General features: G+C 36.3%; 1 protein-coding gene across 1 annotated transcript; it reads left to right on the top strand.

The window, feature by feature from the left end:
- Nucleotides 1-917: 917 nt before the first annotated feature.
- LOC149898169 (uncharacterized) lies at nt 918-27,107 on the top strand. Its single transcript, XM_090115307.1, has 3 exons — nt 918-1,373; nt 6,303-6,430; nt 26,047-27,107. Exons 1-3 carry the CDS (start codon nt 974-976, stop codon nt 26,227-26,229), a joined length of 711 nt encoding a protein of 236 aa, XP_089971433.1. The 5' UTR covers nt 918-973; the 3' UTR covers nt 26,230-27,107.

Here is a 27,107-nt window from a genome sequence, read left to right as displayed (position 1 = left end):
TTATTCCGCGTGGTTTGCATGCTCCGTTCATAAACATGGAGGTGCGAACTTCGGATGCGGTAATAAACACATAACTATATTACTTACGTAAGTTTTGAACATAATTGGTGAATAATAACTTGCGTGACTTCAATCAATCAAATAGGTACGCGTTGAGACGATAAGTGATGTATATAAAGACACATAAAGCAATATTTTGTTATTTTTTTAATTATTGAGTATACGATACCTGTAAAGATTTAAATTCAGAAATATAAAGATATTATCGGAACAGATACCTTTGACGTCTTTGCGAATATTATCTAACTTTTCTTAATGGCAAAAGACATTTGCTTGACTGTCATAAACATAAAAATCCTGTATTATTCAAATGATAATCTAGTTTTTTGAAAATAAGCGTTCATGACGTTTCAGAAATTCATTGAAAGGTAATTTAGAAATGATATCATCAACTGAGTAAATCTCGACTCACTGATCATGCACCAATTTAACTAACTATTAACTTTGATTTCCAATTTTCTCACGAACTATTTAAAAATATAATAAATACGCTATTTAATTATTGCATAGAACCTGGTTGTTGTTATTATTGTCAAGTACCTAAATTCCAGTAGAATCTCATAGTCATTTGTCACCATAGACCATAGCGCATCCAAAAGCAAGTGATCTAACTTCAACTCACGACCTACGAAGACAAGCAAACAATTTTCCATTTCGCTACACACTCACACAGAAACAACACAAAATGGTGCTTTCGCATCGACCGTAAGCATCCTAGACTCCACTCACTTCCCAGCGATCGCGCGTACAATACACTCCAGTTACTTCAATGTGAACACACCTCCAGAGACTGTACCCCCGATCCAAGAGGCACAATTCTTTTTATATCGTACATAGCCTATAAATACGCGGCAGCAGTCAGTGCACACACAGTCTTTTTTATTACACCAACCATCGTGGTTCAAAGGTCAAAATGTTTGGAAAAGTGCTCGCATTACTTCTCTTGGTTGGTGTGGCGTCAGCTGATGATTTCGGGATGAAATTCTTAACGAGGGTGTACGAAGACTGTCAAAATTCGAACGGCATAGTTCCATGTTTGAAACGGAAGGCCATATTGTTTTTCGATCGAGCTGCCAGGATGGAGTCCATACCTTTGATAGATGGAGTTGATGTTGTCAAAATTTCGGATGTTGAAGAAGTTGCTAATAGTGAGAATGACATAGATGCAAGTCTGCCGAGGAATCTGGAGAGCAAAGACGAAGCGCTGACCGAAATGCTATGGGACAGGGTTGCTGCTTTTGCTAACTCCAGGACGATTCAACTGTCACTGCCTAAGATGACGGGTCAGGAACTTAACAAGGGGGTTGAAGAAGGTAAGCCAATGCCTTTATAATAGAAGTAAGTCACTATTTAGTGTATATGCCTAATTATAATTGTAAATATCACAGATGAAGGAGCAATGAATAATGACAAAATTGAATACATCACAATTGCATGATGTAGTACACATAAGAAGATCACTGTAAACATAAATATTCAATTAAAATTATAGCAACAGTAATATAAACTCAGCTTGATTCCTGTTTTTCTAGTAATATAAGACATATATTATTTTTGCCCTACATACTAACACAATCATTTTAAACGGAAAGTAAGTAATCTTAAATGACCTACATTCTTGTCACTACAAATCACTTTAATAAGGTAACAAATAGTTTATAAATTCACCCCTAATAATCAAAAAGCATGTTGACTTAACATTATTTTAACCCTTATTTAAATAAGGGACGTAAACAAACATAAATTGTTCAAAAACGTATTAATGGAATAATTACCTTTGGGGTAGATTTCTTGAAAGATAATATATTCATATTTGGTTAAAGTTTGATGGGACAACAATTTTACATGAGATTTACGTATACGATAAATAATCTAAAGGCTTTGTTATTTATTCAAATTGTAAATACTGAATCATCTATGTATATAAAAATGAAACCCGTTTTCCTTGGTCACGGCATCCCGCGTGAACGGGTGGACCGATTTCGATAATTCTTTTTTTATTATATTCCTTGAAGTACGAGGGTGGTTCTTATGTAGAGAAAACGTTAATATGTACCACGGGCCAAGCCGGGGCGGACCGCTAGTTGATAATAATAATACGTTTTGCATGAATTCACTTCATTTTAGGAAATGATCTAGTTTAACAGTCATGAAATATTTATGTATCTGTCATGCGTAAATCTAGATCGAATGAAAATCAATTTTGATCTTTTTATTTTCATATTTACATTTAACTTTACTTTGTTGGTAACATATTTGTTGTTTGTATATACAACTATTTTAGTAAACGTTAAAATAACCCTAACTAACTCTAATAACTTAGTACTAATTGTAAAATACATATTCTGTTAAAGCTAAAGAAAAGGCATCTATTAATATTATTTCTTTTATAATCAAGTCCTTTACAAGGAAAACAACCGTCCGATTTTAACCCTAAAGGGACTAAGATTTGAAAACAACATTCAAAGCCATTTCATTATTTGCTAGTATCTTATCTAATACATATTATAAAGGCGAAAGTTTGTAAGGATGTATGGATGTATGGATGTATGGATGTTTGTTACTCTTTCACGTAAAAACTACTGAACCGATTACAATGAAATTTAGCACACATATAGAGGGTAACTTGGATTAACACATAGGATAGGTTTTATCCCGGAAATCCCACGGGAACGGGAACTATGCGGGTTTTCCTTTGAAAACGCGGGCGAAGCCGCGGGCGGAAATCTAGTATTATAATATGTAATCTGTTTAACTGTAGTACATCACATCTCTACCAAATTAACATCGTAATAAACTTGAAACTGTATCTTAGATCCAACACTCCAAGGCATAATATCTTATTGTAGTGCCTGAGATACTACTAATCTCCGCCCTTTAACCGTGTCCTGAATTCAAAAGCTTTCTCCAGCTTAGACAGTGATTTCAAGATGCTTTCGCGCTTAATTTGTTCACGATTCCTGCTTTACGTCTTAAAGCAGTATTATATCCAGTGTGAGAAAAGGACAGGACTATATGGGTCGTGTAGCGCCATCACTTTCCCACACTGGAAACAATACTGCTATAAGACATCATGGTAACCCCTGGTTTGAGCACGTATTGTAGTGGTAAGAGTTTTGAGATATAATCTCATGATGAACGTGATTTTGGTCATTGGTTTGGGAAAGCCCGTATAATCGCATATGTAATATTTTTTGTACTTGCGGAATAAGGTTAAGTTTTTACTACTCTTCGGTAATGCAATGGTACTTCATACATTACAGTTTTTTATACGTAGACCAGTTTCTGGAATAATGGGATTTTTACAATGCTACAAATGCAATAAGATTATAAAAATAACATATTTATGCTGCGGCTGTATTCACGTAGTACTCACATTAATAGCTAATCTGATATTTCATATATTGTACCATTTTCATTCCAATTCATTTCAGTCATTTTATTGTTGTTTGAGCAACATAAATGGTGGATAGCTTGTTTTCTTTACCAAATATTCAAATTTCAAACATTATCATTTGTTATTTACAACGTTAAAGGCCATAATATATTATATACATATTAATTTGATCAATTAATTACTGAAAGAAGTTAAAGATTGAAACATTTAATCGTCGTAACATGAAAAAAGAAAACTGAAAGTTTGAAATAATTTGCTTTGCATACATAATATACAAATCCAATTAGTTCCAACAATAAATTCTTCAAAAAAAACTTACATTTACGATTGTCATTATTTTAAATACGGTCGATAAAACGCAACAAAAACGAAAGGATGAGCCGTGAACCACGACATTGCATTTTTGAGAAAGTGACTTGTAATAGACAAATAATGATTTTATTGCTCTCATTAAGCATTATTTCGTCTTGACCTCTGTAATAATGGTGATTGTATGCCATTTTCTTGTTTTATTACTTTTTTGATGATTAATGAGTTTTAAGTCTCGATGATTGTCGATGCTTTTTTGTTTTTGGTTGTGACTTGCACGAGGATCAATTTGTATCATGATCTAATTGCATTAAAAGGCGAGCAAATTTTTATTACAAAACACGTTTGATCGTACTATCTTCATTTTGGCACTGTTGACTTTTTCATTAATGAATGAAGCTTAACCACAAAAAGTATGACGTGCATGATATTGTCGACGGCAATAAGTCTGAGCCCCAAATTAGCGTGTACATAAGACAACTAATCCCAACTTATAGACACCAACCCTGACCTTATTTGAACTATAAAACCGGATGAAATACTCCTAATAATTAAAACATACATGTCAATAAAATCATGAACAATCATAACTACATCTCATACAAGAGAAAGGCCAATTACCCCATTAAGATGCACACAGTACGAGCATCCATAGTGCAGAACATGTGATCTTATTATACAAATCATTATGTGTAATTGCTACCCATTTCATTTGAATTTTTATTGTAATTATACACCATGATATTCAGTTTGTAGCTTGTAGTTCAGAGAATTTGCAAATTGCATTTGAAAGGAACCGCACCAAAAAATTATTTACGTAGATGAAATAGCATGTGGCATTCCTGAATAAATAGTAGGGATTTCAATGAAATTTGACGGTGATATAATAATATTTAGTTCTAACAATTACGAGTATTTGCACTAGTGTTATAATTAGTGGATATTTGACACTAAAATTGTATAAAAGTACAATGGGTACTTAAAAACTTGTCCATATTATATTCACTCGCTTTTCTCATATCAGGCCGAGATTTAAATTAAGTAAATTTCATTAAAAACAACTAACATATAAATTGAATTTATACGAATAATCCGTTTTTATTTCACCTTATCTAGAGTCCTCAATATTATTGCATACTAGCGGTCCGCCCCGGCTTCGCCCGTGGTACATAATATTTACGTTTTCTCCACATAAGAACCATCCTCGTACTTCAAGGAATATAATAAAAAAAGAATTATCGAAATCGGTTCAGCCGTTCTCGAGTTATGCGCTTACCAACACATTTTGCGATTCATTTTTATATATAAGAGATAAGTAAACAAAATACGTTTAAGAAAAACTTACTTAAATAATAAAGAGTACCTCTCGACTGACTCTTGTTATATATACTGTTGCTATCAAGAAGGATTTTTCATTGCCTAAAGGTAAGAAAAACTAGAAGAAACCATAAGTAGAAATAAAATATATGCATTTTACATAATGACCATTTATGTGCGTATTTATACAATCGGAAGTAATAAACTCTGTTATCTTCACACCTAAATATCCGGATTCGTTTAAAATCAACATTTATAACCCATTTCACGTAAATTACATATATACCATTTAATTACTAGTTTTCCACTTTCAGTTAATTATCGGAATAAGGAAGTTACGGGTATATTTGTAACAATAATTAAAGTAAATATTACGTTTAGCATGTTGGCTGAAGTTGGCGTGGCCTTATTCTGATAACAATGTTTCAAAACATACACATATTTTGATAGACTTTATGAAAAAAATGCGTGAGGCACTCGAAGACTGCCGCGGTTGCGCTATTGCATAGCATCGCATCGCTGTGCCGGTTGGAGTGGGGGGTGTTAGGTTTTTTCGTTACGGAATTTTTACATTCGGTCGCCACGCACAAAATCTGAGATAAAAGCTATGCAATAGCTTAAAAATAAAATGTAGAGATACTTAATTTTAGGCCTTATAGCCTTATAGATCCATTGAATAAAAAGTTCTAGAGTGCGTGAGTTAGTAACGTAAGATGTTTCTTCGGAAACATGTCAAGAGTCCCTAGGTAATAAACATACTAAAACCCCGGGACACTAGGAGGAGCCCCGGAGTGGGGGGAGGGGGGGAATGGGTCCATTTTTTCATTTTTCATTTAGATTCTATGTGTTGGAAGTTGGTATTAAAATTTTCTTCAAATTATTTAATGTCAAACGTTTACGATACTATGTGCCTTTCTTCGATTTAAGATGTGAAGCTGACCCACTGACGACTAAAATTATATCAATTATCAACTTTCTCATTAACAAATTATCTTTTTTTATGAACTCCCTACCATTATAAACATATTTATAGTTAATATTGAACTTATAATTAATGTATTTCTTGCGATGAAACTAATTTCAACCGACATTCCGAAAAATGGTAGAGGTCGTAGCGTGGTCGTAGCATATTCTTATAACTTGTGTATGTTATTTCTATTAGTTTTCATAAATATTACAATTTTACATATAATTAAAATATTATTACACACAATTCCAGGGCGAGGAAAGATGAAGAAGATGATGGGAATGATGATGATGGGAGCCGCTATGAAAATGGCTGCCATGATACCAGTGGCTATGGCTGGTCTCTTCATTTTAGCGGGAAAAGCACTGATTGTTTCAAAGGTATGTAATTTGTAATTAGAACTCGATGAGCTGAATTATTGTAATTTTTTCAAAGGTTTAAAAGTTATGATCTTAATTTCATTGAGACAAGTAAAAACTAATATAAATTTAATCTAGATACCCCTCTATATTGTGAAAAAAACAGGTAAAATAAATTAGCTTAAAACAACATAACGCAGTAAAGAAAAAAACAATCATTATATCCGTGATAGTTGAAATACTTATTGTCTGCGTCTTTCTTTTCATGAAACTGTTTAAAATTTCATAACATTTATATATGTGAATCCTGCTGAAATCATAATACATTTTATATATATAGGGGATTTACTATTCCTAATTATTTACCATAATATACTCACATAATTCATCGTAAAATTCTTCAGTTCAATGAAATTGGTAAAAACTTGAAATAAACCTTTGAAAAGATTTCTCTACGAAAATAGCACAAACTGCAAACAAAAGGTAAAAGTAATTCGTGATCTATTTAATCTATGATTAAATGCACTGATTACAATCAGAGAGAAAACGTGGAAAATGTATATAGAGCTCTATAGTGGCTTTGGCCGTGGGAATACAACGTTTATGGCAATGAACTAATTGTATGGAAAATTGGGTTAAAATGCATTATGAGCATTGCTATTGTAATAATAACAGAGATAAGGTTAAAAAGAGCATGAAATGCACTAAAACAAATATAGATTTATAGGTTTATTTTGAGTTTAAGTCCTCAATCATAAGGTCATTCTTAAAGGATATGTTGTAAATAGTTTATCAATAATTTACTCTCTCATTATTTATTTACATATTTATTTATATTTTAGAAGAATCTACAGCTGTATTCTTAAATGTAGTCACATAATATAATACTCCAATAAGCCATTTACAGATTCTCACGGCTAGAATAATATTAATATGTAACAATTATATCAACATATTAAGAGAATTTACCAAATGTTTAAAAATAAGTATTACATGTTTGTTGTATGGTCAATTTTTGGAAGAAGTCAATAAGACTTATCACATTACAGGATTAAATACGTACAACAGCTACAAGAGCTGTAGCATCAATGAAAAATATAGCAAAAATTGCGTAGTTAGGGCAGATATTTTATTATAAAGAGCTTACAATTTGACAGAAACAATACGGATAAAAATTAAAAATACAGATAAAGTTATCAAATTACAACACCATACTGTTCTAAGATTCTTAATATTTTCTCTAGTAGAAACTAGAAAACATCCTCTACTCGATACATTAGCAGGAACTATAGATTTCTAATGATGTTCTTATAGCCTGTATCGAATTGGTCTCGATGACATTGCACTTGGTGACTTGCCTTGGAAGTAGAACAATGATGTGAACATAATATACTATAATAGGTGCTATTGTTGAAATGTGGGAAGTAAGATGACTCGATAAATCTCGCAATTATGTAGGTGATAAGTGCCTGTTGACTTGAGAGCAAATTTTGCGTTCTTACTTCTTAGTAAGAGTGTTTGAAAAAGTTAAAAATTTAGATTTGTATGTTTGATGTCATTTTAAACGGTTTATATGGCTCGAAATGATACTCAAAAGTATTATTTCAGTATATTTTTTATTTTTATATTCATTGCTATTCCTTCTGCTATGCACATGGATTGTTCAACTAGGTATATTGATATAATGTTAACGTACCTATACAACCAATACTTCTCGCGATGCTTTTGATATTTATTATTTTCTTTTAAACATCAGTAAGCTACCGATATCGTATCGATTTACATTTTTACTTCGTTTTTGTTTATTTTTCTGGACTTTTGACGAGATGCTAATCCATTTCATAAATCTTTACATGATTTAAAAATGCTTATAAAATTTTAAATTGTTGAAACTACAGCTTGATATTTATAGCGTTTGATATGAAAATGAGAGTCTTTGTTTTATATATTACTAGCTTTTGCCCGCGGCTTCGCTCGCGCATAAAAAGTTTCATACAAACTTCTATCCCCTATTTTACCCCTTTAGGGGATGAATTTTCTAAAATCCTTTCTTAGGGGACGCCTACGTTATGATATCTACCTGCATGCCAAATTTCAGCCCGATACGTCCAGTTGTTTGGGCTGTGCGTTGATAGATCACTATATCAGTCACCTTTGAGTTTTATATATATAGACTTACTAGCTTACTTTTTACTACTAATATAAAGCTTAAAACTGACAGTTAACACAAAAGCTACATTCTCCATCCTATTACAAGAATGAAAGGCACTACATTTTCTAAGATCAAGCCAAAGATAAACGGACATTTATTTACTACCTAGGTTTCCTAGACTTTCACCATTAGCATAGAACATAGAGTTTTGAATTAAGGTCTGAATTTCCATTTATGTTGCCATTAATAGCTGTTTCCTGTGATGTTTTATCTCATTAAATTAATAGCATAATACGTTATTCACATTCTTTACAATACTCTACAATTTTTAAGACATACACTGTAATATTTTTACAATTATTGTGAAAATTAAGATACTGAAGGAGATTATAAATGTGGGAGTTTGTAAGGATGGGTATTGTGTGTTTGTTACTCTGTCAGGAAAAAACTGCGAGGCGGATTTGGACCAATCATTGTAGTGAGCTATAAAAATACTTGATTTTGCAATTTATTTACATCCCTTAATTAGAACAATTAAGTACAGTAAATGTATATAACTGTTTGTGGAACAGCTCTGTTACTGACTAAGTACGTGTCTTCTTGATCAGCAAAGCAGCAGCCGAAAGCTAGTACTAATACTGAAATTTATAAATTACTAGCTTTCCGCCCGCGGCTTCGCCCGCATTTTCAAAGATAAACCCGCATAGTTCCCGTTCCCGTGGGATTTCCGGGATAAAACTTATGTGTTACCTAATACAAGTTACCCTCTATATGTGTGCTAAAATTCATTGTAATCGGTTCAGTAGTTTTTGCGTGAAAGAGTAACAAACATCCATAAATCCATACAAACTTTCACATTTATAATATTAACTAGCTGGTGCGTTGTGCGCGGGCTGCAAGCAGCCCGCGAGCCCCTTTTGCCCCTGGGTTGAAGCAATAGGGCAGTCATTAGAAAATGTGTTAGAATTCCAAGTCCATTTATAATTTTCTGCTAACTGCGATTCCACAGTCAATCGGAAGTGCTTATAAATTCCCAATTCATAAATTTTCTATTCTGGAATGCTGTCGACCTTCGAGGGTGCGTTGTGCGCGGGCTGCAAGCAGCCCGCGAGCCCCTTTTGCCCCTGGGTTGAAGCAATAGGGCAGTCATTTGAAATTGCACCAAAATCCCCCGTCAATTTGTTATTATCTGCTAACAGCGATTCCACAGTCAATCGGAAGTGCTTATAAATTTCCCATTCAAATATTTTCTATTCCGGGGGCTGTCTACCTTCGAGGGTGCGTGGTGCGCGAGCTGCAAGCAGCTCGCGGCTCATCCCAGGGCAGAAATCTTTAGTCATTTGAAAATGCATTTGAATTTCCTGTCCATTTGTTACATCTGCTAACAGCGATTCTACAGTCAGTCGAAACTGTTTATAAATTACTTATTCAAATATTGGTTAAATTCTTGAAACGTGATCCCTGAATTTCATCATTTTGAGGTGTCTAATCGATAGCGGGCAGTGACTTTTCATAATAAACTGTTAAAGAGTTTACTTAACACGCTCGTCGCTTCGCTCCTCGCTACCTATTTGAATATTTACGCCGGCCGCTGACTTGACTTGCTCGCTTCGCTCGCTTGGCTAGTGCGCTAGTTCAAAAGTAACCTAACTGACTCGTCGCTTCGCTCCTCGCTACTACTTTGAATATTTACGCCGGCCGCTGACGTGACTTGCTCGCTTCGCTCGCTTGGCTAGTGCGGTAGTTCAAAAGTAACCTAACTCGCTCGACGCTTCGCTCCTCGCTACTTCTTTGAATATTTACGCAGGCCGCTGACGTGACTTGCTCGCTTCGCTCGCTTGGCTAGTGCGGTAGTTCAAAAGTTAACCTAACTCGCTCGTCGCTTCGCTCCTCGCTACCTATTTGAATATTTACGCCGGCCGCTGACGTGACTTGCTCGCTTCGCTCGCTTGGCTAGTGCGGTAGTTCAAAAGTTAACCTAACTCGCTCGTCGCTTCGCTCCTCGCTACCTATTTGAATATTTACGCCAGCCGCTGCCGTGATTCGCTCGCTTCGCTCGCTTGGCTCGTGTGGTAGTTCAAAAGTTAATAAATATTTTCTACTCCGGGAGGCTGTCGACCTTCGAGGTTGCGCGGTGCGCGGGCAGCAAGCAGCCCGCGGCGCCGTCTTTTGCCGTTGCTATTCAATTACCCTTCCTACTATGGAAATTTCCATACAAAATTTTCGAAAAAAAAAATTTCGCTTTTTACCAAAAATTTTTATATGCCTGGAAGCGGACCAGGTATTGAAGCATTTTTTACTTCGGCGACCCCGACCTACCTGCCACCGGTTCAGAGAGCCGTTGAATTTCGTGATGTATGGAAAATGGAAACCGAGGGTCGGAGAGAAATTCTGAGTATGCAGTTTTGTAAATCTGGCCGATAAAAGCACAAAAGTCAATTTTTAGACCCATCGTAAAGTAACCGGCGCCACCATCTTGCTTTGAAAAATTGGCCATTTTTGAAAAAAAAAATGGCGTCCAATTTTAAATTTCTCCATTGCCCTGGTAGCGCCCCATCTTCCTGATCATTTTTTAGTTCTACACCCCCCACCTATCTGGCGCCGTTTCGGAGAGCCGTCGAATTTCGCGTTGTATGAAACTCGGAAACCAGAGGTGAAAACTCAATTATGAGTATGCCAACGTAATGTGAGGCTCAATTAAAGCCCTTGAGCCAAGTTTCAGCGCGATCGGACCAGCGATGGCCATTTTAGCATTTGTATGGCGGCGGCCATTTTTTCCGCCATTTTGAATTTTTTTCACTATTTGTGGTAATTGCTCAAGGTCTACTCCAAGTTTAGTTCGAGCACCCCAGATGTAGCTGCTACCGTGTGCGCGGGCCGTTGACCGTCTTCGAGAGATGGGGGAAAGTTTAAGATTTCGTATTTTTCTGGATATCCTGGGAGCTGGGCGAGTACAAATGCATCATTGGTGTATTTCTCCGTTGCGCCACCTCGTCTAAATTTACGTTTTTATGTTTGCGCCAAAAATGGAAAAATTCCAAAATCGAGCGACCCACTATGGCTCCCTGGTAGCGTCCCAGGGTGGTGATCATTTTTAGTTCCGGAACCCCCCACCCAACTCGCACCGTTTCCGCGGGCCGTTGGATTTTCCAATGTATGAAAGTCGGAAACGGGGGCCCGGAGCCACTCGAACGGGGCACCGATCGATTCGCCGGCTCGAACAGAGCACGTGTGCCAAATTTGAGACGTAAGGATTCATAAATGGCGATTTTGGCAAAGTACGGCGGCCATCTTGTTTTCGCGAAAATCGCCATTTTTCCACCACCCCTGGTAATCGCCACCAGTTCCGAGCATTTTTTGTTCAGACACCCCCCCTCCAGGTATCACCGTTTTTGCGCACCTCCACGGGTCCACTCGGTTTTCGAAGGTGATCGAGATCGCTATATTTTTCCTCTGGTCACTCGGCGCACCTCTACACGATCACGTCGTTATCCCCCCCACTTTCCCCGTAGTTTCCGAGAAAACCGATGTCAGTCAGTGAGTCAGTGGTAGTGTAGCTTTATATATATATGACTAGCTGGTGCGTTGTGCGCGGGCTGCAAGCAGCCCGCGAGCCCTTTTGCCCCTGGGTTGAAGCAATAGGGCAGTCATTTGAAAATGCATTCGAATTTTCTGTCCATTTGTTACATCTGCTAACAGCGAATCTACAGTCAGTCGGTAATGCTTATAAATTCCCCATTCAAGTATTTTCCACTCCGGGAGGCTGTCCACCTTCGAGGGAGCGTGGTGCGGAAGCATCCCAGGGCAGAAATCTTCAGTCATTTGAAAATGCATTAAAATTCCCCGTTAATTTGTTATTATCTGCTAACAGCGATTCCACAGTCAATAGGAAGTGCTTATAAATTTCCTATTCAAATATTTTCTATTCCGGGGGGCTGTCCACCTTCAAGGGTGCGTGGTGCGCGAGCTGCAAGCAGCTCGCGGCTCATCCAAGGGCAGAAATCTTCAGTCATTTGAAAATGCATTCGAATTTCCTGTCCATTTGTTACATCTGCTAACAGCGATTCTACAGTCAGTCGAAACTGCTTATAAATTACTTATTCAAATATTGGTTAAATTTTTGAAAAGTGATCCCGAATTTCATTTATTTGAGGTGTCTTATCAATAGCGGTGACTTTTCATAATAAACTGTTCAAGACAATAAATGTGTGAAGATGTATAAAACATATTGAAAACTTCAAGTCTTTTTAGTAGCGTCGTTCAAAATCAAATTCATTATGCTTTCGGCACTAAAAATATCTAAATGCAAGGCCATAGGACTACAGTCAAAGGGTGTATCGAATAAGATATCGTTACACTATAAAAATAACTACTTTAGAAAAACCGACTTCAAAAACGGAAAAGTAAAAAATAATTAATTACTACATAATATTATTTAGTTGTGTTATTCACTATATAGGTTTGAAGTCGGTGCCAAGCACTAAGCACTTATTAAACTACGCTATTTCTTGATACAAGAACTACGATTATTTCGATACAAGAACTACCTACTTGCAATTCAATTACATTATTCGCAACATTGGCTATTTTCGATATAAAAACTACACTACTCTTGGTGTAAGTCCTACGCTTATAAATCATCTCATTCACTCAATAAATGTGTGAAGATGTGTATATTATTACGTATTGAAAACTTCATTAGTAGCTTCGTTTAAAATCAAATTCAGTATGCTTTCGGCACTAAAAATAAGAACCTACTTTTCCGTTTTTGAAGTCGGTTTTTTTAATGTAGTCTTAATAGTTTTTAACCTACGTAGTTTTTTTGTTTGACTGGGAATCGCTCTAAAGTCGCTTCTGTTCAAGAGTTTACTTAACACGCTCGTCGCTTCGCTCCTCGCTACCTATTTGAATATTTACGCCGGCCGCTGACGTGAATTGCTCGCTTCGCTCGCTTGGCTAGTGCGGTAGTTCAAAAGTTAACCTAACTCGCTCGTCGCTTCGCTCCTCGCTACTTCTTTGAATATTTACGCCGGCCGCTGACGTGACTGGCTCGCTTCGCTCGCTTGGCTAGTGCGGTAGTTCAAAAGTTAACCTAACTCGCTCGTCGCTTCGCTCCTCGCTACTTCTTTGAATATTTACGCCGGCCGCGGACGTGACTTGCTCGCTTGGCTAGTGCAGTAGTTTAAAAGTTAACCTAACTCGCTCGTCGCTTCGCTCCTCGCTACTTCTTTGAATATTTACGCCGGCCGCTGACGTGACTGGCTCGCTTCGCTCGCTTGGCTAGTGCGGTAGTTCAAAAGTTAACCTAACTCGCTCGTCGCTTCGCTCCTCGCTACCAATTTGAATATTTACGCCAGCCGCTGCCGTGATTCGCTCGCTTCGCTCGCTTGGCTCGTGCGGTAGTTCAAAAGTTAATAAATATTTTCTACTCCGGGAGGCTGTCGACCTTCGAGGTTGCGCGGTGCGCGGGCAGCAAGCAGCCCGCGGCGCCGTCTTTTGCCGTTGCTATTCAATTACCCTTCCTACTATGAAAATTTCCATACAAAATTTTCGAAAAAAAAAATTTCGCTTTTTAACAAAAAAATTTATATGCCTGGAAGCGGACCAAGTTTTGAAGTATTTTTTACTTCGGTGACCCCGACCTACCTGTCACCGATTCAGAGAACCATTGAATTTCGTGATGTATGGAAAATGGAAACCGGGGGTCGGAAAGAAATTCTGAGTATGTAGTTTTGTTAATCTGGCCGATTAGAGCATAGAAGTCAATTTTCAGACCGATCGTAAAGTAACCGGCGCCACCATCTTGCTTTGAAAAATTGGCCATTTTTGAAAAAAAAATTGCGTCCAATTTGAAATTTCTCCATTGCCCTGGTAGCGCCCCATCTTCCTTATCATTTTTTAGTTCTACACCCCCCACCTATCTGGCGCCGTTTCGGAGAGCCGTCGAATTTCGCGTTGTATGAAACTCGGAAACCAGCGATGGAAACTCGATGATGAGTATGCCAACGTAATGTGAGGCTCGATTAAAGCCCCTGTGCCAAGTTTCAGCGCGATCGGACCAGCGATGGCCGTTTTAGCATTTGTATGGCGGCGGCCATTTTTTCCGCCATTTTGAATTTTTTTCACTATCTGTGGTAATTGCTCGAGGTCTACTACAAGTTTAGTTCGAGCACCCCAGATGTAGCTGCTACCGTTTGCGCGGGCCGTTGACCGTCTTCGAGAGATGAGGGAAAGTTTAAGATTTCGTATTTTTCTGGATATCCTGGGAGCTGGGCGAGTACGAATGCATCATTGGTGTGTTTCTCCGTTGCGCCACCTCGTCTAAATTTACGTTTTTATGTTTGCGCCAAAAATGGAAAAATTCCAAAATCGAGCGTCCCACTATGGCTCCCTGGTAGCGTCCCAGGGTGGTGATCATTTTTAGTTCCGGGACCCTCCACCCAACTCGCACCGTTTCCGCGGGCCGTTGGATTTTACGTTGTATCGAAGTCGGAAACTGGGGCCCGGAGCCACTCGAACGGGGCACCGATCGATTCGCCGGCTCGAACAGAGCACGTGTGCCAAATTTGAGACGTAAGGATTCATAAACGGCGATTTTGGCAAAGTACGGCGGCCATCTTGTTTTCGCGAAAATCGCCATTTTTCCACCACCCCTGGTAATCGCCACCAGTTCCGAGCATTTTTTGGTCCGACACCCCCCCTCCAGGTGTCACCGTTTCTGCGCACCACCAGGGGTCCACTCGGTATTCGAAGGTGATCGAGATCGCTATATTTTTCCTCTGGTCGCTCGGCGCACCTCTACACGATCACGTCGTTATCCCCCCCACTTTCCGCATAGTTTCCGAGAAAAGCGATGTCAGTGAGTCAGTGAGTGGTAGTGTAGCTTTATATATATATGACTAGCTGGTGCGTTGTGCGCGGGCTGCAAGCAGCCCGCGAGCCCCTTTTGCCCCTGGGTTGAAGCAATAGGGCAGTCATTAGAAAATGTGTTAGAATTCCAAGTCCATTTATAATTTTCTGCTAACTGCGATTCCACAGTCAATCGGAAGTGCTTATAAATTCCCAATTCATAAATTTTCTATTCTGGAATGCTGTCGACCTTCGAGGGTGCGTTGTGCGCGGGCTGCAAGCAGCCCGCGAGCCCCTTTTGCCCCTGGGTTGAAGCAATAGGGCAGTCATTTGAAATTGCACCAAAATCCCCCGTCAATTTGTTATTATCTGCTAACAGCGATTCCACAGTCAATCGGAAGTGCTTATAAATTTCCCATTCAAATATTTTCTATTCCGGGGGCTGTCTACCTTCGAGGGTGCGTGGTGCGCGAGCTGCAAGCAGCTCGCGGCTCATCCCAGGGCAGAAATCTTTAGTCATTTGAAAATGCATTTGAATTTCCTGTCCATTTGTTACATCTGCTAACAGCGATTCTACAGTCAGTCGAAACTGTTTATAAATTACTTATTCAAATATTGGTTAAATTCTTGAAACGTGATCCCTGAATTTCATCATTTTGAGGTGTCTAATCGATAGCGGGCAGTGACTTTTCATAATAAACTGTTAAAGAGTTTACTTAACACGCTCGTCGCTTCGCTCCTCGCTACCTATTTGAATATTTACGCCGGCCGCTGACTTGACTTGCTCGCTTCGCTCGCTTGGCTAGTGCGCTAGTTCAAAAGTAACCTAACTGACTCGTCGCTTCGCTCCTCGCTACTACTTTGAATATTTACGCCGGCCGCTGACGTGACTTGCTCGCTTCGCTCGCTTGGCTAGTGCGGTAGTTCAAAAGTAACCTAACTCGCTCGACGCTTCGCTCCTCGCTACTTCTTTGAATATTTACGCAGGCCGCTGACGTGACTTGCTCGCTTCGCTCGCTTGGCTAGTGCGGTAGTTCAAAAGTTAACCTAACTCGCTCGTCGCTTCGCTCCTCGCTACCTATTTGAATATTTACGCCGGCCGCTGACGTGACTTGCTCGCTTCGCTCGCTTGGCTAGTGCGGTAGTTCAAAAGTTAACCTAACTCGCTCGTCGCTTCGCTCCTCGCTACCTATTTGAATATTTACGCCAGCCGCTGCCGTGATTCGCTCGCTTCGCTCGCTTGGCTCGTGTGGTAGTTCAAAAGTTAATAAATATTTTCTACTCCGGGAGGCTGTCGACCTTCGAGGTTGCGCGGTGCGCGGGCAGCAAGCAGCCCGCGGCGCCGTCTTTTGCCGTTGCTATTCAATTACCCTTCCTACTATGGAAATTTCCATACAAAATTTTCGAAAAAAAAAATTTCGCTTTTTACCAAAAATTTTTATATGCCTGGAAGCGGACCAGGTATTGAAGCATTTTTTACTTCGGCGACCCCGACCTACCTGCCACCGGTTCAGAGAGCCGTTGAATTTCGTGATGTATGGAAAATGGAAACCGAGGGTCGGAGAGAAATTCTGAGTATGCAGTTTTGTAAATCTGGCCGATAAAAGCACAAAAGTCAATTTTTAGACCCATCGTAAAGTAACCGGCGCCACCATCTTGCTTTGAAAAATTGGCCATTTTTGAAAAAAAAAATGGCGTCCAATTTTAAATTTCTCCATTGCCCTGGTAGCGCCCCATCTTCCTGATCATTTTTTAGTTCTACACCCCCCACCTATCTGGCGCCGTTTCGGAGAGCCGTCGAATTTCGCGTTGTATGAAACTCGGAAACCAGAGGTGAAAACTCAATTATGAGTATGCCAACGTAATGTGAGGCTCAATTAAAGCCCTTGAGCCAAGTTTCAGCGCGATCGGACCAGCGATGGCCATTTTAGCATTTGTATGGCGGCGGCCATTTTTTCCGCCATTTTGAATTTTTTTCACTATTTGTGGTAATTGCTCAAGGTCTACTCCAAGTTTAGTTCGAGCACCCCAGATGTAGCTGCTACCGTGTGCGCGGGCCGTTGACCGTCTTCGAGAGATGGGGGAAAGTTTAAGATTTCGTATTTTTCTGGATATCCTGGGAGCTGGGCGAGTACAAATGCATCATTGGTGTATTTCTCCGTTGCGCCACCTCGTCTAAATTTACGTTTTTATGTTTGCGCCAAAAATGGAAAAATTCCAAAATCGAGCGACCCACTATGGCTCCCTGGTAGCGTCCCAGGGTGGTGATCATTTTTAGTTCCGGAACCCCCCACCCAACTCGCACCGTTTCCGCGGGCCGTTGGATTTTCCAATGTATGAAAGTCGGAAACGGGGGCCCGGAGCCACTCGAACGGGGCACCGATCGATTCGCCGGCTCGAACAGAGCACGTGTGCCAAATTTGAGACGTAAGGATTCATAAATGGCGATTTTGGCAAAGTACGGCGGCCATCTTGTTTTCGCGAAAATCGCCATTTTTCCACCACCCCTGGTAATCGCCACCAGTTCCGAGCATTTTTTGTTCAGACACCCCCCCTCCAGGTATCACCGTTTTTGCGCACCTCCACGGGTCCACTCGGTTTTCGAAGGTGATCGAGATCGCTATATTTTTCCTCTGGTCACTCGGCGCACCTCTACACGATCACGTCGTTATCCCCCCCACTTTCCCCGTAGTTTCCGAGAAAACCGATGTCAGTCAGTGAGTCAGTGGTAGTGTAGCTTTATATATATATGATAGGATTATGACTAAATTCATATCAATTTTTAATTAAACCTCAATTCAAATTCTCCCAAAAAGTATTACCAAATCAATTTGTCTACCGAAATCAAAACCACAAGAAACTCGATAATTACTTAATCACGCATTGAATTAAACATTCAAATAACTATTGAAGTAACAAAAATGTATATTTATATCCGTGTCATTTGATACCATTTATCTAAATAAAGCGCGCGCTTGGTCTAGTAGTGCAAACAAATGCATCCTGTCATCCTATATGTAAATAATACAAATGTACTAAGGGAAAGTTGCTCCACTTAATTTTTAAAAATTAAATCATTCGTATGCATAATTTAATATTCGTAATAAGTACCAAAAATGACAATTTGAAACAATTTTCGTGAAAATTACACCGGGTGATTTTTTTTTTATCAGTACACAAAATTTGCGAATACTTTCTATTGATATCTTCAACTTCATGTTTATATAACTGATCAACTTTTACAAAGAAATTTGGACGAAATATAAAAAAAAATAAGCTTTCCATACAAAATGCAGAACTCTATACATTTTTTTCGACCTAAGTTTCTTAGTGAAAGTTGTTCAGTTTAACTAATAAAACGGATAAACAAATTTTGTATATAATAAAAAAAATGTAATGTTTGTGTTAAATGAAAACAAAAAATATTTATTTCTGACTAGCTTCCGCCCGTGACTCCGTCCGCGCGGATGTCAGTCTTCGCGTCTTCTACAGATTTATTATATTATGTGTAATATATAGATTTATATTGATAAACCTAATAAATCTTTTGCTAGCATTCTGATGCTTTATCGGTTGCACTGGATTTATCTCTTTTTTTCAATCGCTTGAATGATATAGGATGGGTCCTTGATGGGCATCGAATGCTGAAGTCTCGAATCAATCAATTCTGACAGTAGGCAATTTATGTAAAATCTTGATAATGGTCCATCATTTTATTTTGCCTAAACGTTACATACTTTTTTATATATTCTATTTTTAACGAATTATTCACTCCAGTCCAAACAGCAAATAAGCAGACTTCTGCTTCTGCAACGTTTAGTTGTCCCTGAATTTAGAAAAAATAGTCATGATTCTTATCTATGACAAAAGTGTTATTTTTTGCATTGTATTTCAAATATTAATTTTTTTTTAACCGCATCTTCCGCATTAATGTCTTTTGCCGGAATTAGACATTTAACTTCTACTAGTCCCATTTTCCCTTTTTGATATGGGAGTGTATAAAGTAAATTTTTTAGATATTTCTCGTTATACTTTTAAAAAGTTATTATTGTCATTTTGCTCATTAGGTAAAGTAATTTCGATATCAGTTTTAAGTTTTTTGATACCTGCAATAATAACGTCATAATCGCCTGCACATACTTATCGATTACACCCTGTATACAATCCACCATCCACATTCATAATGTTTTCCTGTCCTCCTCTCCTTTACGCTGTTCACCGATACATTTGAAATGAGTAAATCTGCTACCACTGAAGGATGTTTCATTGTGATCAGCAAATTTTCACCACTGTTGTCAATTATTTGTTTTTCATTTTTAATCAGCAATTGGGAATCATCAGTTTTGTTTTTTGCAGATTGGTGATGTACCCTTACAATATGTCGAAAAGGGAAAGCATCAACGAATTATCGTTTTCGTCCTCTTTTTTTATTCTTCGCGTCTCTGTTACTTCTGTTTGTTTAGTTCTCAACACCCACTGAATTTTCTATGTTATTGTGATCTTCCATTACATCTGAGTTTTGATGATGTGATGATAATCCATTCGTTTTAATATTGGTACTTAGAGTTGGTAGACTAAACTAGAAATGGCGGACTAAATTTGTCAGCGCGTCTGTAAGATCAGAATATAAAACCAACATCCTGCATTTATGTTACAAAATTAATAATCAAACAACATGCCGCTACGTTGAAAATGACTAGAAGAAAAAATTAAAACACCTCGGATCAATTTTGGAGTAAACAAATCATTTTCCCCGTATGGGGATTTCCCCGGATGAACTTGGGAAGTTCAAGTTCTCAATACAAGTTTATGTTATATTTCGTATTTCTCAAATGAAAAATAAACCTTTTTGGAACTTCAAAAAAATTATATTATAAGAAAATTTATGAGCTTACTTTAGTTTTAAAGAAATATACATCCCTTTACTGACACCCCGTAAAATAAAGAAATTGTTGCCAATCACCTTTGCAATCTATTTGGTTTCATTAACTTTATGTTCGAAGATAATTTTTTTTCTTGTAGTTACACGCGTATTTTTTTCGTTTATTTTCCATATCGAAATCAAATGTTTAAAAATACGAATATTTGCACAAAACTAAGATAAAAATAATCAATTAACAAAAATATTAAATTTAATGAAGTAGAGCAACTTTCACTTCGGTATGAAGGAAAATCGAGCGTAGAGCACACGTCAGAACGCTCCGGCCCAAGGAGCGCGACTAAAGAAATTCGCTAGGATTTTTCCTAATTATTTTAAATATTTTTTTAATATTTATAGAATTATCAAAATTAAAAAAAAAAAATTTTAAAGGATTAATACTCATTGGTCTTCAACCAAATCGAATAAATTAATGGAAAAAATAACTTTTAGCAGTATTTATCAATAGATTTTGTAAGGCAAAAAATGGGAAATTTCATGAATTTATAACATTCTAATTAAGAAAATCATAAGTTTTTCGGCAATTGTATTCAGCAGTTTTTAATAACGACTATATAAGGATAATAATGCGCTGATCAGATTGTGTAAATTGTAATCGGTTGCAACGTAGTGAGTGCACAAACTTAGCTCGAAATGATTTTGGGGGAAAGAGACTTATCTTGAAGGCCTGATTAAGGTAACATAAAGTAACTTTATAAATGTGAAAAAATTCACGCGCATTGCGTATATAACACTAATTGATAAACAAGAAAAAAAAATTCAGTTTATCATTTCATTAGCCGGGAAAAAATTGTCAAATAACTTGTTGAAAACGCAATTTTGCTAGACTGCAGCCTTAACAACAAACTTATCAAAAGCCGGCTATATCTGTCCGGCCATTGACACCTCGGATAACGAACCGCAAATTTAAATCTTATTACAACTGCATAGGGTTTCAACTCATCCACTTATGAGATTTCAACAAGAATTTAATAAGTGTGTGTAGTGTGGCCTTCGGTGGTCCATTTACGTGCCTCTGTTCACAGTAATCTTGTATAAAGATTCGGTGTTCCTAGATTATAAATATCCCGAGATTTCCCAAATTTTAGGAAGAACTCTCTTAACTTTTCATTTAAAATAATTGCCCATTAAAACTCTGGTATGTTTATAAACACTATAAATCGTTTTAAGTTTCATTAAAAATCGAACTACAAATCTATTTCCCCAAACATCGATGTTATTCAACACAAAATAACTTCACATAATATAATGAGAAAACAACCTATTATTTACCTAACAGTTTCATCTGCAACAATGCTTCAAAGCCCCATTTTTATCTGCCTCTCAAACTATCCTAACAATTTGTGTCAACATTATTTTAAAACAAAATATTACTTCACAAGACAAAACCTCTTCTTCTATTTGCCCAGTTTTAATCCAATTTTTTAACACAAACACTGCACTGTTTCTCGCACTCGGCAACCCTATCAAACAAATAACCAGTCCACCGCCGTCAGGCAGTCAGTGAACATCTCCCGTCACTCCAAGTAAACCTCGTGCATTATTACACATTAAAATATGTTGCACTATTTCTTGCACGTGGCAACCCTAGCCAACAATTAACCAGTCCACCGCCGTCAGTCAGTCAGTGAACATCTCCCGTCGCTCCAAGTAAATCTCGTGCGGCTTGTAAGTCACCAAGCTGTATGAGATTTACTTAGACTGATGGGAAATTGGCAACCCTGGCACGGATTTGTAAAATTTAATTAAATATATAAAAAATGTTTTTTAGCTGCCAAGGATTGGTATAAACGGGAATTTAAATTTATTTGATAATGATGTTTAAAATTTAAGCCACAATTCAAATAGTTGATGAAAATGTAGAATGTTTGTAAACAATCTTTCCGATTCAACTTCAGTCCATGTTGTTTAGTGTGTCGATGTATTTTTCATTTGTAAAATTAATAAATATCCAAATTATGACCGAAATTAAATTTTATTTCATTCATATTATGTTTATATGAACAAATTAAGAATGAAACCTATTATAAAATCATTAAAAGATGTATAATCAAATATTCTTTAAAAAATTGTATAAACATTTACGCAAATGTAATGCATACAATTTTGAAAATATTTACTACACTGAGTAATATTGCATTGTTAATACTATGGCTTCTTTTATACAATTAGAATAAGAAGGAAGCCATTTCATGTTATACAATAATGTCCCTTATATAAATAGAATTCGTAACAGATACTTTCAATAAAATAGGAATAGTTTTTTAGTAACATAACTAGTTATATAAATAGATTGATATTGAACCAACAACAGAAATATTGAATCAACAAAACATAATAAAGGTAATCACATTTATAATATTATAAAGCTGAAGAGTTTGTTCGAACGCGCTAATCTCAGGAACTACTGGTCCGATTTGAAAAATTGTTTCGGTGTTAGATAGCTCATTCATCGAGGAAAGCTATAGGCTATATACGTATATAATCACATTAAGACCAACAGGAGCGGCGCCACGCGGGTGAAACCGCGGAGCGCAGCTAGTATTATCTACGATCTCTATATAATGTATCACTGGCTTAGTATTCAGTCCCTATATTCAGGGTTATCATCGACTGTACAAGACAGTTACAGTTTATAATTAATCTTAAAACAATAGATTTAAAATCAAACCTTGTCACTTTAGCATAACATATTAAGGGCTTGGTCTAGTAGTGCAAACAAATGCATCCTGTCATCCTATATGTAAATAATACAAATGTACTAAGGGAAAGTTGCTCCACTTAATTTTTAAAAAATTAAATCATTCGTATGCATAATTTAATATTCGTAATAAGTACCAAAAATGACAATTTGAAACAATTTTCGTGAAAATTACACCGGGTGATTTTTTTTTATCAGTACACAAAATTTGCGAATACTTTCTATTGATATCTTCAACTTCATGTTTATATAACTGATCAACTTTTACAAAGAAATTTGGACGAAATATAAAAAAAAATAAGCTTTCCATACAAAATGCATAACTCTATACATTTTTTTCGACCTAAGTTTCTTAGTGAAAGTTGTTCAGTTTAACTAATAAAACGGATAAACAAATTTTGTATATAATAAAAAAAATGTAATGTTTGTGTTAAAAAATTATAAAATAGAAAAATACGCAAATGAAAACAAAAGATATTTATTTCTGACTAGCTTCCGCCCGCGTCCGTCCGTCCGCGCGGATGTCGGTCTTCGCGTCTTCTACAGATTTATTATATTATGTATAATATATAGATTTATATTGATAAACCTATAAATCTTTTGCTAGCATTCTGATGCTTTATCGGTTGCACTGGATTGATCTCTTTTTCAATCGCTTGAATGATATAGGATGGGTCCTTGATGGGCATCGAATGCTGAAGTCTCGAATCAATCAATTCTGACAGTAGGCAATTTATGTAAAATCTTGATAATGGTCCATCATTTTATTTTGCCTAAACGTTACATAATTTTTTATATATTCTATTTTTAACGAATGATACACTCCAGTCCAAACAGCAAATAAGCAGACTTCTGCTTCTGCAACGTTTAGTTGTCCCTGAATTTGGAAAAAATAGTCATGATTCTTATCTATGACAAAAGTGTTATTTTTTGCATTGTATTTCAAATATTATTTTTTTTTATTTTTAACCGCATCTTCCGCATTCATGTCTTTTGCCGGAATTAGACATTTAACTTCTACTAGTCCCATTTTCCCTTTTTGATATGGGAGTGTATAAAGTAAATTTTTTAGATATTTCTCGTTATACTTTTAAAAAGTTATGATTGTCATTTTGCTCATTAAGTAAAGTTATTTCGATATCAGTTTTAAGTTTTTTGATACCTGCAATAATAACGTCATAATCGCCTGCACATACTTAACGATTACACCCTGTATACAATCCACCATCCACATTCATAATGTTTTCCTGTCCTCCTCTCCTTTACGCTGTTCACCGATACATTTTAAATGAGTAAATCTGCTACCACTGAAGGATGTTTCATTGTGATCAGCAAATTTTCACCACTGTTGTCGATTATTTGTTTTTCATTTTTAATCAGCAATTCATCATCAGTTTTGTTTTTTGCAGATTGGTGATGTACCCTAACAATACGTCGAAAAGGGAAAGCATCAACGAATTATCGTTTTCGTCCTCTTTTTTTATTCTTCGCGTCTCTGTTACTTGTGTTTGTTTAGTTCTCAACACCCACTGAATTTTCTATGTTACTGTGATCTTCCATTACATCTGAGTTTTGATGATGTGATGATAATCCATTCGTTTTAATATTGGTACTAAGAGTTGGTGGACTAAACTAGAAATGGCGGACTAAATTTGTCAGCGCGTCTGTAAGATCAGAATATAAAACCAACATCCTGTATTTAAGTTACAAAATTAATAATCAAACAACATGCCGCTACGTTGAAAATGACTAGAAGAAAAAATTAAAACACCTCGGCATATAATTTTGGAGTAAACAAATCATTTTCCCCGTATGGGGATTTCCCCGGATGAATTTGGGAAGTTCAAGTTCTCAATACAAGTTTATATTATATTTCGTATTTCTCAAACAAAAAATAAACATTTTTGGAACTTCAAAAAAAATTATATTATAAGAAAATTTATGAGATTACTTTAGTTTTTAAGAAATATACATCCCTTTACTGACACCCCGTAAAATAAAGAAATTGTTGCCAATCACCTTTGCAATCTATTTGGTTTCATTAACTTTATGTTCGAAGATAATTTTTTTTCTAGTAGTTACACGCGTATTTTTTTCGTTTATTTTCCATATCGAAATCAAATGTTTAAAAATACGAATATTTGCACAAAACTAAGATAAAAATAATCCATTAACAAAAATATTAAATTTAATGAAGTAGAGCAACTTTCACTTCGGTATGAAGGAAAATCGAGCGTAGAGCACACGTCAGAACGCTCCGGCCCAAGGAGCGCGACTAAAGAAATTCGCTAGGATTTTTCCTAATTATTTTAAATATTTTTTTAATATTTAAAGAATTATCAAAATTCAAAAAAAAAATTTTTTAAAGGATTAATACTCATTGGTCTTCAACCAACTCGAATAAATTAATGGAAAAAATAACTTTTAGCAGTATTTATCAATAGATTTTGTAAGGCAAAAAATGGGAAATTTAATGAACTTATAACGTTCTAATTAGGAAAATCATAAGTTTTTCGGCAATTGTATTCAGCAGTTTTTAATAACGACTATATAAGGATAATAATGCGCTGATCAGATTGTATAAATTGTAATCGGTTGCAACGTAGTGAGTGCACAAACTTAGCTCGAAATGATTTTGGGGGAAAGAGACTTATCTTGAAGGCCTGATTAAGGTAACATAAAGTAACTTTATAAATGTGAAAAAATTCACGCGCATTGCGTATATAACACTTATTGATAAACAAGAAAAAAAAATTCAGTTTATCATTTAATTAGCCGGGAAAAAATTGTCAAATAACTTGTTGAAAACGCAATTTTGCTAGACTGCAGCCTTAAATAGCCTTTAAATGTTAACTACGAACTGACGCAAATATTAATTTAATAAATTATACTTCTATAAGAACTTTTGCATTGGCATAACATAGTTTTACCATTTACTTTTGATTTATTTACATTGTATATTATGATTCTTATTCATTATGTCTTTCTTTTTCCAGATCGCCTTACTCCTCGCTGGTATCTTAGCCCTGAAGAAGCTGATCGCAGCCAAGAACAGCGGAGGCGGTGGGCATGATAGTCATAGCAGCGGCTGGTCGTCCGGCGGCTCGAGTGGAGGCTGGGACAGACGGTCGTATGATGACGCAGCAGATTTGGTTTATTCCGCCTATAAGAAAGCTTAGGTTAGACTATATAAGATGTAATATTAGGAGAACGTATTGGGGTGTATAACTTGAAAGTTGATGTTTCAGGAATTCGTATTCCGTGGATTTATTGAATGGTAAATAAATTTGAAGATAGTTTCAAATCAAAATAATGTTATCAAAAGGTACAGAACTTGATATTTCAGGTATTATTATAACTTCGGGATACTTTTAGCATGTTTTAGTAATTGGAATTCTGTGTAATAGAAATGTTCATATTATTTAGTTAGCTTGGAATGAAAAAATGTATTGTTTTATGTAATAATTAAAATAATAATGTCTGTTTATATACAAAGGTATCCTGTACTATTGTAATTTTTCTCGAAAAACTAAAAAAATGTATCTATATTAATTATTAAGAGTATTTATTATTCATATTTTTTGACAATTCGTTTAGGCCAAAATCGTGAATATTACGAAATTTCTAAAACGAATGCGATAGAATTTATAAGTTCTGATCAATTATAATGTACAAATTGGAATAAAACTTATATATGTAAAGGCCAGCATTGTATACTTCGAATACTCAAACTCATCTATAATAGTTCTAAGCTTGTTTAAAGGCTTTAAAAAATATGCAATCATACTATGAGGTTACACATAAATTTAAAATTGTGTAAACTTTTAGTATTGGGCATGTATATTATTCTAACTTTCGTAAAACTGTATTGAAAAAACATTATTTAAAATGTAACTTTACTATTGTATTGTCTGAAAAGTATATGTAAATAATAATAGAATATTGTACTGAATTATATAAGGCTATATACACATGTAGAATATAACTGCCAATGTACCTTATATAAAATGTTAATTGTTCGAAAATGAACAATAAAAAAAGTATTTTTTATAAAAAG

Source organism: Colias eurytheme, chromosome 23, assembly GCF_061535395.1.
Source record: "Colias eurytheme isolate Ceu_HAF_F1 chromosome 23, ilColEury1 Martin Lab GWU primary, whole genome shotgun sequence".
In the NCBI taxonomy this organism is placed as follows: Eukaryota; Metazoa; Arthropoda; class Insecta; order Lepidoptera; family Pieridae; genus Colias; species Colias eurytheme.
This window is presented reverse-complemented; position numbering and strand designations above follow the sequence as displayed.

What these genes read in the sequence shown, in the direction of transcription:
- LOC149898169 (XM_090115307.1), top strand. Translation starts at nt 974, where the DNA reads ATGTTTGGAAAAGTGCTCGCATTACTTCTCTTGGTTGGTGTGGCGTCA. An exon ending in TAACAAGGGGGTTGAAGAAG is followed by an intron (nt 1,374 to 6,302) that starts GTAAGCCAATGC and finishes ACACAATTCCAG; the next exon opens with GGCGAGGAAAGATGAAGAAG. An exon ending in AAGCACTGATTGTTTCAAAG is followed by an intron (nt 6,431 to 26,046) that starts GTATGTAATTTG and finishes TTCTTTTTCCAG; the next exon opens with ATCGCCTTACTCCTCGCTGG.